General features: G+C 43.4%; 1 protein-coding gene across 1 annotated transcript in view; it reads left to right on the top strand.

Annotated features, from left to right (window-relative positions):
* The first annotated feature begins 1215 nt into the window (after positions 1–1215).
* nfx1 (nuclear transcription factor, X-box binding 1) overlaps positions 1216–25527 on the top strand; it is a 36653-nt gene continuing 12341 nt past the window's right edge. The window contains exons 1-20 of the mRNA XM_083658785.1: positions 1216–1377; positions 1994–2956; positions 3914–4075; positions 4311–4388; positions 4795–4900; positions 5184–5255; positions 7164–7303; positions 9625–9724; positions 9845–10062; positions 13418–13515; positions 13626–13656; positions 13776–13858; positions 19036–19144; positions 19356–19475; positions 19561–19640; positions 20200–20430; positions 22935–23008; positions 23100–23201; positions 24883–25020; positions 25104–25170. Of these exons, the coding sequence (XP_083514911.1) occupies positions 1359–1377; positions 1994–2956; positions 3914–4075; positions 4311–4388; positions 4795–4900; positions 5184–5255; positions 7164–7303; positions 9625–9724; positions 9845–10062; positions 13418–13515; positions 13626–13656; positions 13776–13858; positions 19036–19144; positions 19356–19475; positions 19561–19640; positions 20200–20430; positions 22935–23008; positions 23100–23201; positions 24883–25020; positions 25104–25170 (2991 nt within the window). The 5' untranslated portion in view covers positions 1216–1358. The remainder of the gene's footprint in view (positions 1378–1993; positions 2957–3913; positions 4076–4310; positions 4389–4794; positions 4901–5183; positions 5256–7163; positions 7304–9624; positions 9725–9844; positions 10063–13417; positions 13516–13625; positions 13657–13775; positions 13859–19035; positions 19145–19355; positions 19476–19560; positions 19641–20199; positions 20431–22934; positions 23009–23099; positions 23202–24882; positions 25021–25103; positions 25171–25527) is intronic.

Genomic DNA, 25527 nt, shown 5'->3' on the forward strand with positions numbered 1-25527 from the left:
AGAAGATGGATTTAAGTACAGTAAGTTTGGTTCAATGGATGTAAAATTCAGCTAAGACGAACAGAAGTTTGATATGTTTTTTGAAAGTGAAACACATCAAGGGCTTTTCTCAGCAGCCTGTATTCTCTGTGCTCAAACCAAAGCATATACCGCCACCTTGCGGTCGTTGCGGACAATGTCTGGTATGTTTTTTCCTTATATCAAAGGTTGCCAACGGGCTGCCTGAGCATATATCGCCACCTTGCGGCCAATGTCTGTATGTAAATATTGTTCAATATAAGAGAGAGAGAGAGAGAGAGAGAGAGAGAGAGAGAGAGAGAGAGAGAGAGAGAGAGAGAGAGAGAGAGAGAGAGAGAGAGAGAGAGTTGTGCTACATTTTTGTTTATAATTGTGTTATTATAATTATATTATATGTTAAGTTTTATATTATTATTGTGCATTTTTGTTTTGTTTCACACCTGCTTTGGAAATGTAAACATATGTTTTCCATGCCAATAAAGCCTTTTTGAATTGAATTGAATTGAATTGAGAGAGAGAGAGAGAGAGTGGAGATATTTTTATTTTCTATTTTGACAATTACTGTTTGTAAAAATTTTAAGTCAGAATGCCCCATTTTTTGGGAAGTTTATATGTACATATATCTTTGACTGTAAATTTGGACTGTTTGTACATTATACATCTTCGACTGTACATTCATTTATTATTATAATTTCCTTATTGTTGTACTGTTAATATGTGTATTTGCTTTGGCAATATAAGCACTGTCTTTTCATGCCAATAAAGCTATTTGAAATTGAAATTGAAATTGAGAGAGAGCGCGAGAGAAAGCGAGAGCGATCCAACCGGAAGATGATTCGTCGCGATCGCGTGTATGAAACCGAAATTGACATTCATGGTTATTATGATCATATTGTGAAAATACATTTAGTGTGTGTGTGTGTGTGTGTGTGTGTGTGTGTGTGTGTGTGGGGGGGGGGGGGGGGGTTCAGTTGTTACTTTACTATCGTGTTCCCCACTCAAATATATTATTTGTTCACCGTGGACTTTGTTCTGCTCGAAAAAGAATAACTACAAAGGATTTTATTTTGAAAATCTTATCAGGAATTCGCATCCTTTGTTGTGGCTGGCTTGACGCTGGTGGAGGTCCTTGCCTGGGATCTTTAGCCCAGATTGAGAAAGTGGTGGTAAGACAGTGCAGGCTGCTTTGAGAGAGTTTGTCAGTTTTAAGAAGTGGAACGTGGTTTAAAAGTCGATTTTGACACAAGATAATTAGTTACGCTTGTCTTTCCCAGCAGAACAGCGTTAACAGTGTTATCCTCAAACTTGTGTCGTGGAAGAGAAACAACCACAGTGACTGGATGGCAGAGGGCTCCTCAGGTAACTTGCTAACGTTGTCCATCTTATCTTACAGTATCTAGGCTAGGGGCAACTGGGGCAAAACAAGTTCCTACTCTCAAAATTAACGTTACCTCAGGCATGGTCTTGCTTGCCAACATTAATCGTATGTTGTTGGTTATGTGATTGTGTCTTATGTGGTAACGTCAACGTTAGTTGTTGTTAGCTAGCGTTAGCTAACCTTAGCTAACCATAGCGACCATAATACGTTAGCAACTTGACAACAACTAACGCTACATTCTAAATTGACAAGTAACGGGAAGCTTGCTAATGTTAGCGAAAAAGTGTATGTCGTTAGCTAACGTGCGAATCAGTGTGATCAAGGTGTTACGTGATGTGACAACATGTGGCAGTGAACTTTGACAGCCAAGCTACAGTAACGTTAGTAACGTGCTAACAAGCATGTGGCTTTACAGCTGGTGGTTCAATGTAACTCGTGATGACGCGATTAGCTTACTGTTAGCTAACGTTAGCTAGTTAGATATCATTCTCACTATCAAACATCTGGTGTGGTTGTATTTGGTCGTGATTTTTGAACAGCTTCAGGTGACTTAACACTGTGTTAAACACTGTCACTGTGTACCCACTTGTCCTTCAGACCCACCTGAGCTCACTCCAGATGGAACATCACATCAGATGCGTAATCAACACAGATCCAGGAGGGGTCGGGCCAAACCGAAAGATGACAGAAACTTCAGTAGTAACACTTATGATCCTTCTCAGCAATATGGCCATTTTCATCAGGGGTTTAAGCCTGCCTTTGTCCACGACAGTTCAACTTATGCAATGCATTACCATCCTCCCGACCGGCAAGAGGATGGTGGAAGAGGACGAGGAAGAGGCGGAGGAGGGGGAAGACGAGGAGGAGGGAGCAGAGGTTTAAATGGGAGTTTTGGAGGCTCAGACCCATGGTGGCAAAGACCTGGAGGTGAACATGGCCCACGCAGTAGCAGCAACAGAGGTTTCTACCAGTCAGGAACATCTACTACGGAGGGCTCTGACATTCGTGGGCCTACCTGGCGAAGGGAGGAAATGAACAGTGATTTGGGACAAACCAGTGAAGACCAGGACACTCGACCTAAAAAACCCAGGAAGTTCAGCCAGGAATCGAGGAGAAGAGAACAAGATGACAAGGACATAAAAGGGACCCAAGCTACAGCAGAAGGCAGGTCTACTGACACCAAAGCAGAAAACTTCATTTCAGAAACCAGGGAAAGAAGTCAGAAGAGCAGGAGAGGTCCAGACACAAACTCTCACCATGATGACCCTCAAAAGAAATACACTGAGTCAAAGCGACGCCAGGGACCGATCAAGCCACCAAAGCCACAATCTCAAGAAGAAACGCCGTCAGAGAGGGGAGCCAGGGGCCAAGATGGCTCTGGCCCCGGCATATCATCTCAGGATCCTGCCAGGGACGAAGCCACATGGAAGGCTGGAAGAGGCGGTCAGGCACGATGGACACCACTACAGGAGAGAGGGCAGAGGAGAACACACCACCAAGACCACAAGCCTGGACAGAGGAACTGGGACAAGGTGCCAAAGAGCAAGGAGACACAGACAGGTAAGACTGTTACCTGTCTGTCTGTTTTTATGGCCAAAACTACAGTACTCTTTTTGTCTAGACTCTAGCAGCTACAGTTTCTGATCATTTCCCAAATTCACTAAGCACTTAAACTAGTTTACCAGCCAGCTATGTTTTTAGAATAGGAAGGGACTTTGTGACAAACCAATAGAAATTTACCAACATTTGACTAGTATCCCTCCCTGTCTGCATTTACATAGCCTACCCACAATGCAAAGTGAGAATTGTTTATTATATGCTTCATCCATACATTAATTAATTAATTAATTAATTAAATGGATTTATATAACGCCTTTCAAGACACTCAAAGCTAGGGATGCACCGATATGAAAATTTTGGCCGATGCCGATAACCGATATTAACATTGCTGTTATGGCCGATAACCGATATTTACCGATGTCGATATGATCTGTATAAAACCACATTTTTATGATCATCACATTTTGTACATACTGAAAAACACATGTTAACATTGAATTTGAAAAAGTTATGCATTTCTTTATTTGCAAAGCCTTTGGAAAAGCCCATAAATCATAGATTTACTGCATTATTTCATATCAATGTGAAGAATTTGGCTGATAATGATAACCGATATTAACATTGCAACATCTGACCGATACCGATATGACCGATATGTTAAAAAATCGGCCGATACTGGCCGATACCGATATGATTGCCGATATATCGTGCATCCCTACTCAAAGCGCTTCATACAGTATATCAGGGGAGGGAGGGGGAGGGAACTCAACTCATCCACCACCAATGTGTTGCACCCACCTGGGTGATGCATGGCAGCCAGTTTGCGCCAGAAGGCTCAGCACACATCTGCTATCACAGTGGAGAGTTACATTACACCTTACATTGGGTAAAAAACAAACTTGAGCATTGATGCTAGCCACTGCTGTCTCCAGAACCTCCGACCTCTTCCCTCTGCAGGCTGTCTGATCGAGCAGTTGTCTGAGGAGAAGTATGAGTGCATGGTGTGTTGTGACATTATCCGGCTCATGGCTCCAGTGTGGAGCTGCCAGAGTTGCTTCCACGTCTTCCATCTGAACTGCATCAAGAAGTGGGCAAGATCCCCGGCCTCGCAGGCAGACGGTACGAGCCTCAAACAGACACAATCTGCCACATTCACTGCACAAAAGAGGGTAGCTGTGGCCCCGTAAACCAAAAACACAACAGCTAGCATGCATTGTATTTCCTGCTGCATCAACAGACCTTTGTCTTGTATTGCAGTTTGTAAATACTGAGGCCAGCTGAAATGTCTGCTGTTCGTTTTACGTGAAGCTTATGTGGAGATTCACAATTGTTCTGAAATAACACTATTCTTCAGATTCAACCGAAGGTTGGCGCTGTCCAGCCTGCCAGAATGTTGCACTCAAACACCCAAACTCTTATAGCTGCTTCTGTGGTGAGTGACTACCGGTATATTATTCACATATAAGACCTATTTTAACAAGTGTTCAGCTCTTTGTTAGAATAGATTAAATCAAAATGTAATCCCATATTATACAAAAAAGAAGGAAAGGACCATGCCGACTCTTCTTCAGTTGACAAATTAAAAAGCCTTTCTTGCATGGCTAATTCATACTGAATCGCAACTGAAGGCAACTTTGGCAATATGCCTCCCAGATGAAGGCATATTCAAAGTTTTTACCAGACAGCTACATTTAGAAGAAGGGTTGCCTTTCTTTTTGGTATAATTTTGGTATTATCTTACCGACGAGCACCTTATTTTTTATTGCATATTCCCACTGAAGGCTTTTCTCTTTTTTCATTATCAATATCTGACATTGTATTCTGTGTTTGATTGACAGGGAAAGTGACGAATCCGGAGTGGCAGCGCAGTGAGATCCCCCACAGCTGTGGTGACATGTGTGGGAAGAAGAGGAGTGGAGCGGATTGCCACCACCCATGTAACATGTGAGTCTCTAAAAGTCACAAGGAAAATTGATTGTGTCTTTCTTACATTATTTTAGGTATTTTACGTACATAACATGGGGGGAGAAGTGTTCAAAGTTGATGATGATGATGAATACTTTGTGTGTGTGCACAATCTTGAGCTGTCACAAACTCTGGATTCTTCAAAGTGAATTTCACTGGGATGCAACAATTGTGTCTTGGGTTTAAATGTAATCAAAACAATAAAAATGGTTCTATAGGAGAAGTGTTTTCTTGAACGCATCCCATCTGTGTCTCCCTTCAGCTTGTGTCACCCTGGACCGTGTCCTCAATGCCCTGCCTTTATAACGAAAGCCTGCATCTGTGGGAGGACCAGGTACTCTGAATTCATTAGTGAATCTCTAAATATCTGTAATTTATCTGTATTTCTTTGGTCACTATATGGCTGTATGGCTGGGTATTGGTACTCGATACCTTTAAGGCATCAAGCGAAATAACTCTGTACGGAGTAGTATCGAAAGACGAAACTTCTCCAGTTTACTATACCTGTATTCAATCCTTTTTGTAAACAGATCTAGAAAGAAATTACTATTTGAATGGTTTTGCTTGCAGCCAATCACTGCAAACGTTCACCAATTTAATGTGATGTGTGATTGGCCCACTACCACAGCAGCTGCAACCCATACAGTCTGTGGTGGCGAAGTCGAATGCGGTGTGTGTGATGGAGAGTGTGTGTGATGCAGAGTGTGTGTGATGCAGAGTGTGTGTGATGCAAAGTGAGGTGTGTGTGATGCAGAGTGAGGTGTGTGTGATGGAGAGTGTGTGTGATGCAGAGTGTGTGTGATGCAGAGTGTGTGTGATGCAGAGTGTGTGTGATGCAGAGTGTGTGTGATGCAAAGTGAGGTGTGTGTGATGCAGAGTGAGGTGTGTGTGATGCAGAGTGTGTGTGATGCAGAGTGAGGTGTTTGTGATGCAGAGTGAGGTGTGTGTGATGCAGAGTGTGGTGTGTGATGCAGAGTGTGGTGTGTGTGATGCAGAGTGTGTGATGCAGAGTGAGGTGTGTGTGATGCAGAGTGAGGTGTGTGTGATGCAGAGTGGTGTGTGTGATGCAGAGTGAGGTGTGTGTGATGCAGAGTGAGGTGTGTGTGATGCAGAGTGAGGTGTGTGTGATGCAGAGTGTGGTGTGTGTGATGCAGAGTGTGTGTGATGCAGAGTGTGTGTGATGCAGAGTGGGGTGTGTGTGATGCAGAGTGCGGTGTGTGTGATGCAGAGTGTGTGTGATGCAGAGTGCGGTGTGTGTGATGCAGAGTGTGTGTGATGCAGAGTGAGGTGTGTGTGATGCAGAGTGTGTGTGATGCAGAGTGAGGTGTGTGTGATGCAGAGTGCGGTGTGTGTGATGCAGAGTGTGTGTGATGCAGAGTGTGTGTGATGCAGAGTGCGGTGTGTGTGATGCAGAGTGTGTGTGATGCAGAGTGTGGTGTGTGTGATGCAGAGTGTGGTGTGTGTGATGCAGAGTGAGGTGTGTGTGATGCAGAGTGTGTGTGATGCAGAGTGAGGTGTGTGTGATGCAGAGTGTGTGTGATGCAGAGTGTGGTGTGTGTGATGCAGAGTGAGGTGTGTGTGATGCAGAGTGTGTGTGATGCAGAGTGAGGTGTGTGTGATGCAGAGTGAGGTGTGTGTGATGCAGAGTGTGTGTGATGCAGAGTGAGGTGTGTGTGATGCAGAGTGTGTGTGTGATGCAGAGTGTGGTGTGTGTGATGCAGAGTGAGGTGTGTGTGATGCAGAGTGTGTGTGATGCAGAGTGAGGTGTGTGTGATGCAGAGTGTGTGTGATGCAGAGTGTGGTGTGTGTGATGCAGAGTGTGTGTGATGCAGAGTGAGGTGTGTGTGATGCAGAGTGAGGTGTGTGTGATGCAGAGTGTGTGTGATGCAGAGTGAGGTGTGTGTGATGCAGAGTGAGGTGTGTGTGATGCAGAGTGTGTGTGATGCAGAGTGTGTGTGATGCAGAGTGCGGTGTGTGTGATGCAGAGTGTGTGTGATGCAGAGTGTGGTGTGTGTGAGTGTGTGTGATGTAGTTGGCTCTTCAGTATCCAGAGAGAGAGGGAAAACAAAGTTTTTCTTAATGAAGTACTCTATTGGTATCAATATGACCTGGTACTGGTATGATACTTTGTTTTAAACAATAGCCAGCCCTATACAGCTGCAACTATAGGGTTTGTTTTCTCAAGATCTCTCTATGACTTGACACCTGTGACCTTAACACTCATGGATCCTCTTCTTTGCAGTCAGCCAATGCGCTGCGGCCCGGCCACAGTCCTTCAGTGTGACAAGGTGTGCGGTGCTGCACTCAACTGTGACCAACACACCTGTGCCCAGGTGTGCCACAGCGGGGCGTGTCCGCCCTGCCAGCTTCAGCTTCAGCAGGGTGAGTCTCACTCTGCTTTGACCGTGCCGTGTCATATTCTGAATGAGGAAACGCTCACACTTCATTTGGATATTCTAGTCTTTATTCATAACTTACTATCAAGAGACTTTAATGTGTCACTAAAACGTCTACAGAGATGTGGTCATCCTGGTGGATCAGTGGTCTCCCTCCCCCAACCTTTCCTATCACTCTCTACTTTCACTTACTTTTACTTTCTTTAAGTCATCTTTAGCGATATTCCTAATCGTAAGCTTGGGGATGTTAATAATAATAATAATAATAATAATAGTGTTGGATAATGTTGGAAGGTTGGGGATAATGTTAGAAATAGGGTCAGGTTAGGATTGTGTTTAGATTAAAAATGGGGTTAGGCAGGTTTGATAGTCTTTGGAGATGCACCAAATAGGCAAGATTGTTGAACATCTACTTATTGTCACTAGGGCTGGGTTCAAAAAATCGATTCTCCGATTTTTAATCGATTTTCATTTTAATCCTCGATTATCGATATTATGTCCAGAGATCGATTTTTTTTATTTAATTTTAAATTTTTTAATTTAAATTTTTAATAAACAGGCTAAAATATTATGCTGTGTGTGGTAGTTGAAACATAGTTTCAAGTTGACGTTTATTTATCTTTGTAGTTGAAACAAAAACATAAATACTGTAGGCTACATGAATGGAAATGTTTGATCATTAATATCTACTTTTAGAAATGATATAGGCTGAAATCAAATCACTGTGCATAATTGTGAAAGTGTCTTTATTGACAGATGAAAAGGCTGTTATTTACCCTTTGTCACCACCTGGTGAGTAAATATATGTGTAACTAAAACCATTAAAATTGACAACAGGTCTGCAACTTTTTTCCCCCGTGTATCTACTTGGCTGGTTGGGAACCCCTGTGTTACATAACTGGACATGTAATTCAGGGTACAGATCAAAAAACATTTTGAAACATATTGAAATCGATCGAATCGGAATCGAATCGAATCGAATCGAATCAAAATTAATCGATTCGCAACCTTGTGAATCGGAATCGAATCGATTCTTGAAATTTGAACCAATACCCAGCTCTAATTGTCACCTGATAATTAGTTGAGTGTGGACTATCCAAATATTGTTACTAATGAGCTATTGTATCACTACTAGGCATCTTGCGCGCTCGACGCCCAGCTGTCCCAGCAGCTGTTCTGCCCTTGGGGTCAGATGGTAAATGGCAAATGGTAAATGGCCTGCATTTATATACCCATTCATACACCGATGGCGGCACGCAGGGTGCCTACACACCATCGGGAGCAAGGACGGTTAGGTGTCTTGCCCAAGGACACAACGACGGCAGCTGGGAGGGAGCGGGGATCGAACCGACAACCCTTGCGTCATTGGCCGACCCGCTCTACCTCCTGAGCTAAAGCCGCCCCCTCAGATAGCTCCCCTGGCCCATGAAGTTTGCTTTTTTCTCAGCAGGAGTTATTTCTCAGGAGTTCGAGTTGATGATTCTTCTATAAATAGGTCACGATGACATCAATTTCATTGTGACATCATCAGTGACATCATTAGTGATGTCATAGCCTTGAAACACAGGCTGTTGCCTTGAGTGATACCACTGATAAGACTGTACAATGTCTATGACATCATCAGTGGAACAAAGGCTGAAACAGACAGTTTGCTGACTCAGTCATCACTGATGACTCATCACTGATGACATCACTGATGGCGTCATCACTGATAACATCGTCACTGATGACATCACATCAAAGATCCGGCGGCATCATCACTGATGTCACTATGACATCACTGATCAGTCTTGTCACAATGCCTCCTTGTGTGTGTGTGACATCACTGACCAGTCTTGTCACAATACCTCCTTGTGTGTGTGTGTGTGTGTGTTTGTGTGTGTTTGTGTGTGTGTGTTTGTGTGTGTGTGTGTGTGTGTGTGTGTGTGTGTGTGTGTGCGTGTGTGTGCGCGTGCGTGTGTGCGTGCGTTTGTGTGCCCTTATGACATCACTTTTGCCATCATCACTGATGACATCACATCATTAGCTAATTAGCCTAATTTAAAAAATCCGGCTCTGTCAGGTCACCCGCACTTGTGCCCTTTACACACCCTGAAGGTTTCAGCCAGATCGCACTTGAAACGGCGTAGCTGTGGCCGGACACAGAATTGAAACATACAAACAAACATAAATATTGCCCACATCCTCAATTTTATATAGATAGATAGATTTTTGTTCTATTTTGTTGTTTTCTTTTGTCTTACAAAAGAATAACATTTCAAACGTTCATTAATTTAAATGTTTTATTTTCTGTTATTGTTCATGTAGTTTGTTACTGTGGCGTTACCTCCCGTGAAGTTCTGTGTGGCATGGATAAAGAAGGCTTTGATGGTTCTGGACATTTCTCCTGTCAGAAACTATGTGGGAAGTAAGTAGAGAACAGCCCATTGGATAATGATGCCTTTTCGTCCCACAGAAAGCTCTTATTTCACTTATACACTTCCCATCATAGACTGAGCCTGTGTTTTGTTGGCTGTTGTGCGTTCAGGATGCTGGACTGTGAAGCCCACCGCTGCCAGCATGTGTGCCACCGCGGACGGTGCCAGCCGTGCCCGCTCTCCCCCAGCCTGGTGAAGTTCTGCCCCTGTGGGCAGACGCCGCTGGCCAAGCTGCTGGAGCTGGGCTACAAAGAACGCCAAAGCTGCTCCGACCCCATCCCCTCCTGTGGGAAGACCTGCAGCAAGCCTCTGGCCTGTGGCTCCAACGGTGAGCAAGACCAGCAGTGTGTAAAAGTGCATGAAATTATAATCTAAATGTCAGTGTTTGAAGATAAACTGATGGATTTAGTTTCACTGACTGCTGTTTGGCATGACTTCTGGGGCCAGTCGCACCAAGTGGTCTTAACTATGCCTGGTCATAACTCCTACGTCGGTCTTAGTTAAGACCAGTCTTTAGAGTGGATTTACGCCTGTTGCACCAACAGGGTTTATGTCTGGTCTTAACTACGCTGGTCGTAGCAATGCGCGTCCATGTGAATTGCCGGGGAATGTGCCCCCTGATTGGGCCAAAAATGTGCCTCGCGCCGTCACCCACTACTGTATGTGCGTCACTACACCCTCCCTCCTCCCACCCCCCTCCTCCTGTAGAAGCCCCAGGGGAAAATGGCGGCGGCGATTAGTGGCAGGCAGTCTGAATGAAATTGAATGTAACGTTCCCAATTCTATGTATTAAATTCTAAAAAACGACCCTCAACATTTGGGAAGGCTAAGCCACACAACTACCGTAAATTCCGGACTATAAGCCGCGGCTTTTTTCCCGTTTTTTGGCCTTTTTTGGCCCCTGCGGCTTAAATAACGGTGCGTCTTATCTATGGATTTTTTCCCAAAAAAAAAAAAAATCTCTCTTTTTTAGCACTCTTTCTAACTATAAATCCACTTCTGTTTTAATTTCCTCTCTTGCCCTCTTTTAACAACATAACATAACATAACATAACACAACACAGGTAAGCAGAAAGAAAAAGACGAAAGAAAGAAAGAAGCAATCACCGCCATGAATGAGGAAATGACTCACCTGCTGGAGGCTGGAGATTCACGGCTTGGGCTAAACTTTTACTCCGTGAAACACTATCGATTAAGTCCGACATCGCTCAGAGGTTTGAGCAGCTTGAAAACAAGTTTGAAAACGTGCAGAAGTCCATCCACTCACTCACTAAAGAAAATAATGCAACCGTGAACAGAGTTTCTAAAAAAAGCGCATCAGCGCACTGGAGGACAAAAACAACACAGTGAGTCCGAAAGTGGATAAAATGCAAAAACATCGAAACGCTGCACACGCAGGTTGATGACTTAATCAGCAGGAGTAAAAGAAATAACATTCGCCTGATCAATGTAAAAGAGGGAGCTGAGATTGGTGACATGGACGCTTTCGTGGCAAAATCCTGTGTTACATCCTGGACCTGAAGGAAGGCGAGAAACCACCAGAGGTGGACAGGGCACACCGGGCGCCTCGGCCACGTCCAGACCCCGGCCTGCCACCGAGGGCCATCTTCATCTGCCTACTCCGCTGGCCCGACCGTCAACTCATCCTCCAGGCTGCGGGGAAGAAGCCCCTCACCTGGGAGGGTACGCGCTTTTTCGTCCGGCAGGACCTCTCCGCGTTGGTGCAACAGAAACGCGCAACATACAACAGCATCATCGAGTCAATGGATATCGCTTTGGCGTACTGTACCCAGCGAGACTCGTCATAACCATTGCTGGACAGCGGCGGAACAAGAGCTCAAAGTGAAACTGCCGAATATCTTTTGAGTTGGACTGGTCAATAGTACTGTGAGTAACTAAAATAAAAAAATAAAAAACGGAATTCTCTCTTCTTTAGCACTCTTTCTAACTATAAATCCACTTCTGTTTTAATTTCCTCTCTTGCCCTCTTTTCACCACACCGCGGACACTGTGTGCACTGTAAAAAAAACAAAAAATACCACAATGTGTGATTTTGTCTGGGGATTAGTGACCTGACTTTTGTTTTGTTGAAATGTTAATAAATGGGAGCTTCCCCAAACAGCCATCTCTTTCCCGACAATCCCCTCTGTGCACGAAGCCTTACATATGGTAATTAAACATCAAAACACCCGCGGCTTATAGACCGGTGCGGCTTATAGAAGAAAAAAATAGTCACCTTTGAAGGTGCGCCTTATAGACCGGTGCGCCTTATAGTCCGGAATTTACGGTAGTTCGTTATAATCTAACTTCATGCTTCAAAGGCGACTTTACGACGATGAGGACGGTAAGGACTCAATTACAGCAGCTCTGTTACAGGCAGGCACTTCATTACGCCTCCTCCTGAGAGTTACGCCTGGGCGTAGTGAAAAGAAGGCTTAAGCCCTCTTGGTGCAACCGGCATAGCTGTTAGCTGTTAACTTAGCTTAAGACCAGTCGTAAGACCACTTGGTGCAACTGGCCCCTGGATGGCAGCTTTTCATATGACTAGTTTTGTATGAGCATTAGGGATGGGCATTTCGAATAAATTTCCATAATCGAAATTCGGGAAAATTAACGATCAATTATCGATTATCGATAATATTAATATTTTTTTTTATATATATTTTTTTTTTTTTTTTTTTTTTTTTTATTTATTTTACAAAATGCCTATGTGCAAGCGCTATGAAGCGCTTTTCAATCCGCCTGGTAATGGTGCTCCATGAGGGAAGCACATAGTATACGCTGGCTCAGTCACATTGATCAGGTGTTGATATGTATGGGCAGCAGCATATCCGTCTCAATGAGGTTGCAGACGGCCTGGGTGATCTTTTCTGTATGCCGGCCATCACATCTCCTCGCCGCTAACACCGAAGTGATGGTAGGCTGAGAGGACGAGGCTCCTTCCTCGTTAACCAGGCTCAGATGTGCGCTGTTCAAGTGGTGAATCATTGGCATCGTAGCCGTGTTGTACTTATAAACGGCATCACAGTTCTTGCAATGAACAATGTCGTCTTTTAACTCAAAATGGTCCCACACAAAACTTTGCTTCGCTCGCTTAATTTCCTCGTCTGGCTGAGTGCTGACAATAATGTGCTGTTGCTGTTCTCACCGCAGCAAGCCCAGTGAGACCACGCCCATAGCCCCACCCAGAGGTGTTCTGTTTAGTTTTCTCTGTCTCATAGTCCCATTGCGCCCTCACGTGGTTGCGACCACATAGTGAAATTCAATCTTATACTGTAGTTTCAGCACATTTAGGCCTATTTGATTTGATAAAAAAAATATATATAAAATCGATAAAAATTCCACATGATCGAATCAATTCCTTAACGATCAAATATTGATTTTCGATTATTGATGAACATCCCTAATGAACATTTAAACATTGAGACTTGTATGTAAAAGCTGACCCACTTCTTCCATAGTAGTGTCTCATTGTCATTTCCTCAACCATCTAACCTCAGGCTGTTGCTAATCGTGAAACAAAGAAACTTTGAAATGAACTGAGTACTGACCTCAACATTTGCTAATGTCTTCAAGTATTGTGTGCTCTATTGTAAAAGTAAACAGGATATACATTGTCTTGGGGCTACGGCATTGTGCCTACAGTTTGTCAGGAGTTAACAAATGTTGACTTGTTATTTCAGACATCATTCATATGTGTGAGAAGCTGTGCCATGAAGGCAGTTGTGGGCCCTGCTCCCTTACCTCCACTATCAGATGTAGATGTGGCTTCAAGACCAAGGTGGGGACAAATGCCAGTAGAACACACGTTTCATTTACAAGTGCCTCAGTCACTTTTCTGCTTTATTTGTTACACCAAAGAAGTTAAAGACATCTTCCTTATTTTCTCAGGAGGTCCCATGTGCAACAATCCATAATGAAGGTGAGATTGAACTACATTCAGTTGAGATTCAACAAATATGAAATGATATGCATGCATGATGTCACTCACCTACCTGGCTCCTCCGCTGGTATTTCTGTCCCAACTCTTTTCAATTCTAGATCAGCTTCTCTTCACTTGTGAGAGGCGGTGCAACAAGAAACGCGCCTGTGGCCGACACAAGTGTGGCGAGCTGTGTTGTGTGGTGAGTGTTGAGTCAGCATGTGTCCTGTGGCTGACACAAGTGTGGTGAGCTGTGTTGTGTGGTGGGTGTTGAGTCAGCATGTGTCCTGTGGCTGACACAAGTGTGGCGAGCTGTGTTGTGTGGTGAGTGTTGAGTCAGCATGTGTCTTGTGGCCGACACAAGTGTGGTGAGCTGTGTTGTGTGGTGGGTGTTGAGTCAGCATGTGTCCTGTGGCCGACACAAGTGTGGTGAGCTGTGTTGTGTGGTGGGTGTTGAGTCAGCATGTGTCCTGTGGCCGACACAAGTGTGGTGAGCTGTGTTGTGTGGTGAGTGTTGAGTCAGCATGTGTCCGTGTTGCACATGTATAATTTACACACTCAGGTACTGTCTAGTAATTTAAATTAATTGACATCATCACACAAGTTGTTGTAGTTAAAAGTGAATCTAAAGGATTAAAGAGCTGAGACCATACTGTTGTCACAATACCAGTTTTGACATTAATACTAAGTTTAATATCTAAAAATCTCCAAACTATTCAACTCTGCAACGGAAAGAAATAAAATAATATAATATCAAGAACCTGAATATATATAGATATGCAGCGATGTCTTCTAAAAATCTATGGGATGCATTCATAAGTAATCTTGCCACATTGAAGCTGGACAGCTTTCAAGCATTTTTTCCTTTTCGTTTCCCCCCCCCTCGTTTTGTTCCTTTGTCTTACCAGTCAGTTTAGATGTTCCTTTGTCTTACCAGTCAGGTTAGATGTTCCTTTGTCTTACCAGTCACTTTAGATGTTCCTTTGTCTTACCAGTCACTTTAGATGTTCCTTTGTCTTACCAGTCAGGTTAGATGTTCCTTTGTCTTACCAGTCACTTTAGATGTTCCTTTGTCTTACCAGTCACTTTAGATGTTCCTTTGTCTTACCAGTCAGGTTAGATGTTCCTTTGTCTTACCAGTCAGGTTAGATGTTCCTTTGTCTTACCAGTCACTTTAGATGTTCCTTTGTCTTACCAGTCAGGTTAGATGTTCCTTTGTCTTACCAGTCACTTTAGATGTTCCTTTGTCTTACCAGTCACTTTAGATGTTCCTTTGTCTTACCAGTCACTTTAGATGTTCCTTTGTCTTACCAGTCACTTTAGATGTTCCTTTGTCTTACCAGTCAGGTTAGATGTTCCTTTGTCTTACCAGTCACTTTAGATGTTCCTTTGTCTTACCAGTCACTTTAGATGTTCCTTTGTCTTACCAGTCACTTTAGATGTTCCTTTGTCTTACCAGTCACTTTAGATGTTCCTTTGTCTTACCAGTCAGGTTAGATGTTCCTTTGTCTTACCAGTCAGGTTAGATGTTCCTTTGTCTTACCAGTCACTTTAGATGTTCCTTTGTCTTACCAGTCAGGTTAGATGTTCCTTTGTCTTACCAGTCACTTTAGATGTTCCTTTGTCTTACCAGTCAGGTTAGATGTTCCTTTGTCTTACCAGTCACTTTAGATGTTCCTTTGTCTTACCAGTCACTTTAGATGTTCCTTTGTCTTACCAGTCACTTTAGATGTTCCTTTGTCTTACCAGTCACTTTAGACGTTCCTTTGTCTTACCAGTCAGGTTAGATGTTCCTTTGTCTTACCAGTCAGGTTAGATGTTCCTTTGTCTTACCAGTCAGTTTAGATGTTCCTTTGTCTTACCAGTCACTTTAGATGTTCCTTTGTCTTACCAGTCACTTTAGATGTTCCTTTGTCTTACCAGTCAGGTTAGATGTTCCTTTGTCTTACCAGTCAGGTTAGATGTTCCTTTGTCTTACCAGTCAGGTTAGATGTTCCTTTGTCTTACCAGTCAGTTTAGATGTTCCTTTGTCTTACCAGTCACTTTAGATGTTCCTTTGTCTTACCAGTCACTTTAGATGTTCCTTTGTCTTACCAGTCTGGTTAGATGTTCCTTTGTCTTACCAGTCAGGTTAGATGTTCCTTTGTCTTACCAGTCAGTTTAGATGTTCCTTTGTCTTACCAGTCACTTTAGATGTTCCTTTGTCTTACCAGTCACTTTAGATGTTCCTTTGTCTTACCAGTCAGGTTAGATGTTCCTTTGTCTTACCAGTCAGTTTAGATGTTCCTTTGTCTTACCAGTCACTTTAGATGTTCCTTTGTCTTACCAGTCACTTTAGATGTTCCTTTGTCTTACCAGTCACTTTAGATGTTCCTTTGTCTTACCAGTCACTTTAGATGTTCCTTTGTCTTACCAGTCACTTTAGATGTTCCTTTGTCTTACCAGTCACTTTAGATGTTCCTTTGTCTTACCAGTCAGGTTAGATGTTCCTTTGTCTTACCAGTCAGGTTAGATGTTCCTTTGTCTTACCAGTCAGTTTAGATGTTCCTTTGTCTTACCAGTCACTTTAGATGTTCCTTTGTCTTACCAGTCAGGTTAGATGTTCCTTTGTCTTACCAGTCACTTTAGATGTTCCTTTGTCTTACCAGTCAGTTTAGATGTTCCTTTGTCTTACCAGTCACTTTAGATGTTCCTTTGTCTTACCAGTCACTTTAGATGTTCCTTTGTCTTACCAGTCAGGTTAGATGTTCCTTTGTCTTACCAGTCACTTTAGATGTTCCTTTGTCTTACCAGTCACTTTAGATGTTCCTTTGTCTTACCAGTCAGGTTAGATGTTCCTTTGTCTTACCAGTCAGGTTAGATGTTCCTTTGTCTTACCAGTCAGGTTAGATGTTCCTTTGTCTTACCAGTCAGTTTAGATGTTCCTTTGTCTTACCAGTCACTTTAGATGTTCCTTTGTCTTACCAGTCACTTTAGATGTTCCTTTGTCTTACCAGTCAGGTTAGATGTTCCTTTGTCTTACCAGTCAGTTTAGATGTTCCTTTGTCTTACCAGTCACTTTAGATGTTCCTTTGTCTTACCAGTCACTTTAGATGTTCCTTTGTCTTACCAGTCAGGTTAGATGTTCCTTTGTCTTACCAGTCACTTTAGATGTTCCTTTGTCTTACCAGTCACTTTAGATGTTCCTTTGTCTTACCAGTCACTTTAGATGTTCCTTTGTCTTACCAGTCAGGTTAGATGTTCCTTTGTCTTACCAGTCACTTTAGATGTTCCTTTGTCTTACCAGTCAGGTTAGATGTTCCTTTGTCTTACCAGTCAGGTTAGATGTTCCTTTGTCTTACCAGTCAGGTTAGATGTTCCTTTGTCTTACCAGTCACTTTAGATGTTCCTTTGTCTTACCAGTCACTTTAGATGTTCCTTTGTCTTACCAGTCAGGTTAGATGTTCCTTTGTCTTACCAGTCACTTTAGATGTTCCTTTGTCTTACCAGTCAGGTTAGATGTTCCTTTGTCTTACCAGTCAGGTTAGATGTTCCTTTGTCTTACCAGTCAGGTTAGATGTTCCTTTGTCTTACCAGTCACTTTAGATGTTCCTTTGTCTTACCAGTCACTTTAGATGTTCCTTTGTCTTACCAGTCAGGTTAGATGTTCCTTTGTCTTACCAGTCACTTTAGATGTTCCTTTGTCTTACCAGTCACTTTAGATGTTCCTTTGTCTTACCAGTCAGGTTAGATGTTCCTTTGTCTTACCAGTCAGGTTAGATGTTCCTTTGTCTTACCAGTCACTTTAGATGTTCCTTTGTCTTACCAGTCAGGTTAGATGTTCCTTTGTCTTACCAGTCACTTTAGATGTTCCTTTGTCTTACCAGTCAGGTTAGATGTTCCTTTGTCTTACCAGTCAGTTTAGATGTTCCTTTGTCTTACCAGTCAGGTTAGATGTTCCTTTGTCTTACCAGTCACTTTAGATGTTCCTTTGTCTTACCAGTCAGGTTAGATGTTCCTTTGTCTTACCAGTCACTTTAGATGTTCCTTTGTCTTACCAGTCACTTTAGATGTTCCTTTGTCTTACCAGTCAGGTTAGATGTTCCTTTGTCTTACCAGTCAGGTTAGATGTTCCTTTGTCTTACATGTTCCTTTGTCTTACCAGTCACTTTAGATGTTCCTTTGTCTTACCAGTCAGGTTAGATGTTCCTTTGTCTTACCAGTCACTTTAGATGTTCCTTTGTCTTACCAGTCAGGTTAGATGTTCCTTTGTCTTACCAGTCACTTTAGATGTTCCTTTGTCTTACCAGTCAGTTTAGATGTTCCTTTGTCTTACCAGTCAGGTTAGATGTTCCTTTGTCTTACCAGTCAGGTTAGATGTTCCTTTGTCTTACATGTTCCTTTGTCTTACCAGTCACTTTAGATGTTCCTTTGTCTTACCAGTCAGGTTAGATGTTCCTTTGTCTTACCAGTCACTTTAGATGTTCCTTTGTCTTACCAGTCACTTTAGATGGATGGAGATTGAATTCACGACATGGTGGATTATTTGACACTGTTTACCGTAAATTCCGGACTATAAGCCGCACCGGTGTATAAGCCGCACCTGCAAAGTTGACTATTTTTTTCCTATATAAGCCGCACCGGACTATAAGCCGCGGGTGTTTTAATGTTTTTTTTTTTTTTTTTTTTTTTGTGTTTTAATGTTTAATTACCATATGTAAGGATTCATGCACAGAGGGGATTGTCGGGAAAGAGATGGCTGTTTGAGGAAGCTCCCATTTATTAACATTTCAACAAAACAACATAACACAACACCACCTGTGTTGTTTTTTACAGTGCACACAGTGTCATACAGTGTCATACAGTGTGGTGAAAAGAGGGCAAGAGAGGAAATTAAAACTTATTATAGTTATATAGGATTTATAGTTAGAAAGAGTGCTAAAAAAGAGAGATTTTTTTTTTTTTTTTTTTTTTTTTTGAAAAAATCCATAGATAAGCCGCACCGTTATATAAGCCGCAGGGGCCAAAAAAGGCCAAAAAACGGGAAAAAAGGTGCGGCTTATAGTCCGGAATTTACGGTACATGTTTTCAGCTGTTTAGTTTCATTTTGCACAGACTGCTGAACTGCACTGACAAGAGCCAGACTGCAGTCTGCCTATTCCAATCCGTTTAACTCTTCCAGTCTGCATGATGTCCAAACGTACACACCCTCTGCAGTCGACACTGAAATGAATTTGAGCTTGCAGAAAACATTTGCTGAAAGTATTGAACATTAATAAAATTTAAAATCAAATTCAATCTCACAATTTTAGCAAAATAGCAGTGACATTTTTAACATTCTTGGGACAATGTTAGCCTATACGGAGCTGCAATCACATTGTTATATCTGTGTCCGTTCAGAGCTCAGAGCACAAATGCCCCCTGATCTGTGGCTACAAGCTCAACTGTGGCCTCCACCGCTGCCAGGAGCCCTGTCACCGTGGAAACTGTGAACCCTGCTGGCAATCCAGTGAGTCCAACTGTCCCGGTCTGACCATGCTGTGTTTCTGAGCCATGTCTCAAAAGTACCACATAAGAAAAGAAAAAGACATAAAAAAACTAATTTGAGGCTGTTAGATCATCTTTGTTTATTGAGTTCATTTCCCCTTGTGGTGTTGTGCTTGGCTTTAATCTCTTGACTTTGCGCACCACACTGTGTGTGTCACTGTACCTCCTTGTAGGCTTTGATGAGCTGACCTGTCACTGTGGGTTAAGTGTCTTGTACCCGCCCATCGCCTGTGGCACCAAGCCTCCGGAGTGCAAGAACCTGTGCACTAGAAGGCACGAGTGTGAGCATCCAGGTAAAGCAGAATGTTGACTGCTCACACTGCTATTCAACCCTGTCTTTTAGAATATTCTCTTAACGTCTCTTTTCAATATTTTCAGTGTTTCACAACTGCCACAGCGAAGAGAAGTGTCCACCTTGCACGTACCTCACTCAGAAGTGGTGCATGGGAAAGCATGAGGTAACTTCATCAGATCTAGCAAGCTCAACTGAGCCTTCACAGCATTCATATTTGTACATTTTTGTGGTGTCTGGGTAGTGTAGAGGTAAAAGCACTTCCTACAAGCTGCGGAGACCCGGGTTCAATTCCCGATAGCGGTACTTCCGGCTTGGTCAGATGTTTCTACAGACACAACTGGTCATGTCTGTGGGTAGGAAGCTGGTGGGGTGTGAGTCTTGGTCGCTGCACTAGCACTTCCTCTGGTCGGTCGGGGTGCCTGTTTGGGCGAAGGGGAACTGGGGGGAATAGCATGAGCCTCCCACGTGCTACGTCCTGCCAGTGAAACCCCTCGCTGTCAGGTGAGAAGAAGCGGCTGGCGACTGCACATGTATCAACGGAAGCATGTACTAGTCTATGGCTCTCCCCAGATCTGCAGAGGGGGTGGAGCAATGACTAGGACAGCAGGGGAATTGGCCAAGTACAATTGGGGAGAAAATGGGAGAAAAATCAGAAAATAATTGTAAAAAACAAAAAAAAGTGTTTTGACCCTGTGAGTGAGACTGTGTCCTTTGACCCGCAGCAACGCAGCAACATCGCGTGTCATCTGCAAGACATCTCTTGCGGCCTGACTTGTAACAAGGTGTTGGCGTGTGAAATGCACCACTGCAGGCGTATCTGCCACCGCGCCGAGTGCCTGCCACAAGATGACTGCCATCAGCCGTGTGTCCTGCCTCGTCCAGACTGTGGCCACCCATGTTCTGCTCCCTGCCACAAAGGCAGCAGCTGCCCCCGCACCTCCTGCACTGCCAAGGTACAGCGCACTGCCGCAGACAACAGCTTTACTTCCAGTGGCTGGAAAATGATTTACAAAGGTCTACAGTATGTTACACAGAGGCATAAGGAGTTGGTGCACGTTCATAGCTAAAAACGTTCCAACCTCATTACCCTGATGAAAATATGCTTATCAGAATATACTTATTTTGTTTTTGTTTTAATTAATTAAATTAATACATTTAAGGCTACAATTGTGTGTGTCGTGACTCCATATATTCAACTACTGTGGCCAGTTCAACAATCCCAGCTGTGTGTATGTGTTCTTTCTATCCCTCTCTTCTACACGGAGACTCCCAGCAGTTGATGACATGTGCTGTAAAAGTGTATAGCCAGTAGCCACACCATATCTCATTTATATTATGTCAATATGTGTCATTGATGAAACTGCTTGAATGCCAGTGACAATCATCCAAGAACAACTCGGCCAGTAATGAGTCACTTCAAAATAATTCCTCACTTGCACTACTACACTGTCAACTTTCAGAAAAGCCAAATATTAGGGTCCATAGTACAGCTGCTGATATATATATATATATATATATATATATATATCACACGTACCTCTCACAGGTAGCACTACAGTGTGATTGGTCTAAGTTGTTTACCGTACCTCTCACAGGTGGCACTACAGTGTGATTGGTCTAAGTTGTTTACTGTACCTCTCACAGGTGGCACTACAGTGTGATTGGTCTAAGTTGTTTACCGTACCTCTCACAGGTAGCACTACAGTGTGATTGGTCTAAGTTGTTTACTGTACCTCTCACAGGTAGCACTACAGTGTGATTGGTCTAAGTTGTTTACTGTACCTCTCACAGGTGGCACTACAGTGTGATTGGTCTAAGTTGTTTACTGTACCTCTCACAGGTAGCACTACAGTGTGATTGGTCTAAGTTGTTTACTGTACCTCTCACAGGTGGCACTACAGTGTGATTGGTCTAAGTTGTTTACTGTACCTCTCACAGGTGGCACTACAGTGTGATTGGTCTAAGTTGTTTACCGTACCTCTCACAGGTAGCACTACAGTGTGATTGGTCTAAGTTGTTTACTGTACCTCTCACAGGTGGCACTACAGTGTGATTGGTCTAAGTTGTTTACCGTACCTCTCACAGGTGGCACTACAGTGTGATTGGTCTAAGTTGTTTACTGTACCTCTCACAGGTAGCACTACAGTGTGATTGGTCTAAGTTGTTTACTGTACCTCTCACAGGTAGCACTACAGTGTGATTGGTCTAAGTTGTTTACTGTACCTCTCACAGGTAGCACTACAGTGTGATTGGTCTAAGTTGTTTACTGTACCTCTCACAGGTAGCACTACAGTGTGATTGGTCTAAGTTGTTTACTGTACCTCTCACAGGTAGCACTACAGTGTGATTGGTCTAAGTTGTTTACCGTACCTCTCACAGGTAGCACTACAGTGTGATTGGTCTAAGTTGTTTACCGTACCTCTCACAGGTAGCACTACAGTGTGATTGGTCTAAGTTGTTTACTGTACCTCTCACAGGTAGCACTACAGTGTGATTGGTCTAAGTTGTTTACTGTACCTCTCACAGGTGGCACTACAGTGTGATTGGTCTAAGTTGTTTACTGTACCTCTCACAGGTAGCACTACAGTGTGATTGGTCTAAGTTGTTTACCGTACCTCTCACAGGTAGCACTACAGTGTGATTGGTCTAAGTTGTTTACCGTACCTCTCACGGGTAGCACTACAGTGTGATTGGTCTAAGTTGTTTACTGTACCTCTCACAGGTAGCACTACAGTGTGATTGGTCTAAGTTGTTTACTGTACCTCTCACAGGTGGCACTACAGTGTGATTGGTCTAAGTTGTTTACTGTACCTCTCACAGGTAGCACTACAGTGTGATTGGTCTAAGTTGTTTACTGTACCTCTCACAGGTAGCACTACAGTGTGATTGGTCTAAGTTGTTTACTGTACCTCTCACAGGTAGCACTACAGTGTGATTGGTCTAAGTTGTTTACCGTACCTCTCACAGGTAGCACTACAGTGTGATTGGTCTAAGTTGTTTACTGTAACTCTCACAGGTAGCACTACAGTGTGATTGGTCTAAGTTGTTTACTGTACCTCTCACAGGTGGCACTACAGTGTGATTGGTCTAAGTTGTTTACCGTACCTCTCACAGGTAGCACTACAGTGTGATTGGTCTAAGTTGTTTACTGTACCTCTCACAGGTAGCACTACAGTGTGATTGGTCTAAGTTGTTTACCGTACCTCTCACAGGTAGCACTACAGTGTGATTGGTCTAAGTTGTTTACCGTACCTCTCACAGGTAGCACTACAGTGTGATTGGTCTAAGTTGTTTACCGTACCTCTCACAGGTAGCACTACAGTGTGATTGGTCTAAGTTGTTTACTGTACCTCTCACAGGTGGCACTACAGTGTGATTGGTCTAAGTTGTTTACTGTACCTCTCACAGGTAGCACTACAGTGTGATTGGTCTAAGTTGTTTACTGTACCTCTCACAGGTAGCACTACAGTGTGATTGCGGACGAAGAAAAGAAACAGTGGTGTGCACAGAGGCGGCCAATTCATATCAGAGGTCAGTTCAACTCTGCGTGTCTGTCTGTGTGCATTTTAGTTATGTGAATTGAGAATATGATGTTACAAAACCCTTCATATCTGTCCTGTAGGTATGCAGCCATTTCCATGGCAAGCAAACTGTCTGACATGCAGCTGGGTGAATCTGTGGACATGGGCCAGCTCATCACTAAGAAGGAGCTGAAACAGACCAGGTAGGTCAAGATTATCAATGTTGTCTCAAAGTGATTTTGGTTTGTAATTAGTTAGAAATGTGCACAAAATATTGAATTATTACTATTGAAGCATTAAGCCATGAGAAGCCCAGCTTTGCTATTTTTTGTACAGCTAAGTTTTGAAGCCTGACGCAAAAAGGGAAATGCTCAATCAATAATTAAATAATAATTAAATATTCTTCTTCTAACAATACATTTCTTGTATGCTATGAATGGTGACCACCTCTGTGCATTCATGTTAAAATTAATCATGAGGTTAACAGGTATTTTGCGACTTTGAATGTGACTCAGCCAATCAGAATTGAGGACTAGAACAATCTGTTTTATTGAAGTCATATTTTACAGCACCAAGTTGCCAATTAAGTTTAAATAGCATCCATCCTAACAACTTGATGTGAGCTCTTTTTTGGGGGGTTGAGTGTGATGGTGTGTTGTGTTTTCTCAGGCTTGAGTGTAACCAGGAGTGTGATGGTGTGTTGTGTTTTCTCAGGCTTGAGTGTGACCAGGAGTGTGATGGTGTGTTGTGTTTTCTCAGGCTTGAGTGTGACCAGGAGTGTGATGGTGTGTTGTGTTTTCTCAGGCTTGAGTGTAACCAGGAGTGTGATGGTGTGTTGTGTTTTCTCAGGCTTGAGTGTAACCAGGAGTGTGATGGTGTGTTGTGTTTTCTCAGGCTTGAGTGTAACCAGGAGTGTGATGGTGTGTTGTGTTTTCTCAGGCTTGAGTGTAACCAGGAGTGTGATGGTGTGTTGTGTTTTCTCAGGCTTGAGTGTAACCAGGAGTGTGATGGTGTGTTGTGTTTTCTCAGGCTTGAGTGTGACCAGGAGTGTGATGGTGTGTTGTGTTTTCTCAGGCTTGAGTGTGATCAGGAGTGTGATGGTGTGTTGTGTTTTCTCAGGCTTGAGTGTAACCAGGAGTGTGATGGTGTGTTGTGTTTTCTCAGGCTTGAGTGTGACCAGGAGTGTGATGGTGTGTTGTGTTTTCTCAGGCTTGAGTGTGACCAGGAGTGTGATGGTGTGTTGTGTTTTCTCAGGCTTGAGTGTGACCAGGAGTGTGATGGTGTGTTGTGTTTTCTCAGGCTTGAGTGTGACCAGGAGTGTGATGGTGTGTTGTGTTTTCTCAGGCTTGAGTGTGACCAGGAGTGTGATGGTGTGTTGTGTTTTCTCAGGCTTGAGTGTAACCAGGAGTGTGATGGTGTGTTGTGTTTTCTCAGGCTTGAGTGTGACCAGGAGTGTGATGGTGTGTTGTGTTTTCTCAGGCTTGAGTGTAACCAGGAGTGTGATGGTGTGTTGTGTTTTCTCAGGCTTGAGTGTGACCAGGAGTGTGATGGTGTGTTGTGTTTTCTCAGGCTTGAGTGTAACCAGGAGTGTGATGGTGTGTTGTGTTTTCTCAGGCTTGAGTGTGACCAGGAGTGTGATGGTGTGTTGTGTTTTCTCAGGCTTGAGTGTGACCAGGAGTGTGATGGTGTGTTGTGTTTTCTCAGGCTTGAGTGTGACCAGGAGTGTGATGGTGTGTTGTGTTTTCTCAGGCTTGAGTGTGACCAGGAGTGGGATGGTGTGTTGTGTTTTCTCAGGCTTGAGTGTGACCAGGAGTGTGATGGTGTGTTGTGTTTTCTCAGGCTTGAGTGTGACCAGGAGTGTGATGGTGTGTTGTGTTTTCTCAGGCTTGAGTGTGACCAGGAGTGTGCTACACTGGAGAGGAACAGGCGCTTGGCGGATGCTTTGCAGATCGACCCCACTGCAGATCCATTCAACATACGCTCCACCTCCATATACAGCGACAGCCTCAAAGAGGATGCCAGGTTTGTTTTTTTATACCTCAGTTGGCAATATTAAAAACTCTCCATATGCCTTTAGTTTCCAACAAAAAAAAATTCTTTTTCAGAAAAGACCTGAAATTTGTCACAAAAGTAGAAGAGGAGATCAAGAATCTTGTTGAGCTTGCAAATAAGGTAAGATGAAATGAGTCCTTTGTGACAATATTCTGGTCCATGATGGTGGGGATGGAAGGCGTTCATGTGATGTAAAGCTCCCTCTGGTGGCCATGTTGGGCCCACAGCTCTTTGGCAACGAGTTCTTACGCTGACTAGAGGAATACCCGTCCCTGTGTGACTCTCACTCACAAGCTACTTTCACACCAGCCTTGAAAGCGGTAAATGTTATGGAATATGTAATCCGCATCTCCGCTGTGAAAGTGATGAAAGCGGAGTCGTGGATAATTGTGTTACGCCTTTCTTTCCGCCAGTGGAGGTAGTCATAGCGCTGGATCGGGCTCTACCCCGCCTCCACCTGAAAGCGTAGGAGCGGCG

This window comes from Poromitra crassiceps (assembly GCF_964638095.1).
Source record: "Poromitra crassiceps genome assembly, chromosome: 2".
Taxonomy (NCBI): Eukaryota; Metazoa; Chordata; class Actinopteri; order Beryciformes; family Melamphaidae; genus Poromitra; species Poromitra crassiceps.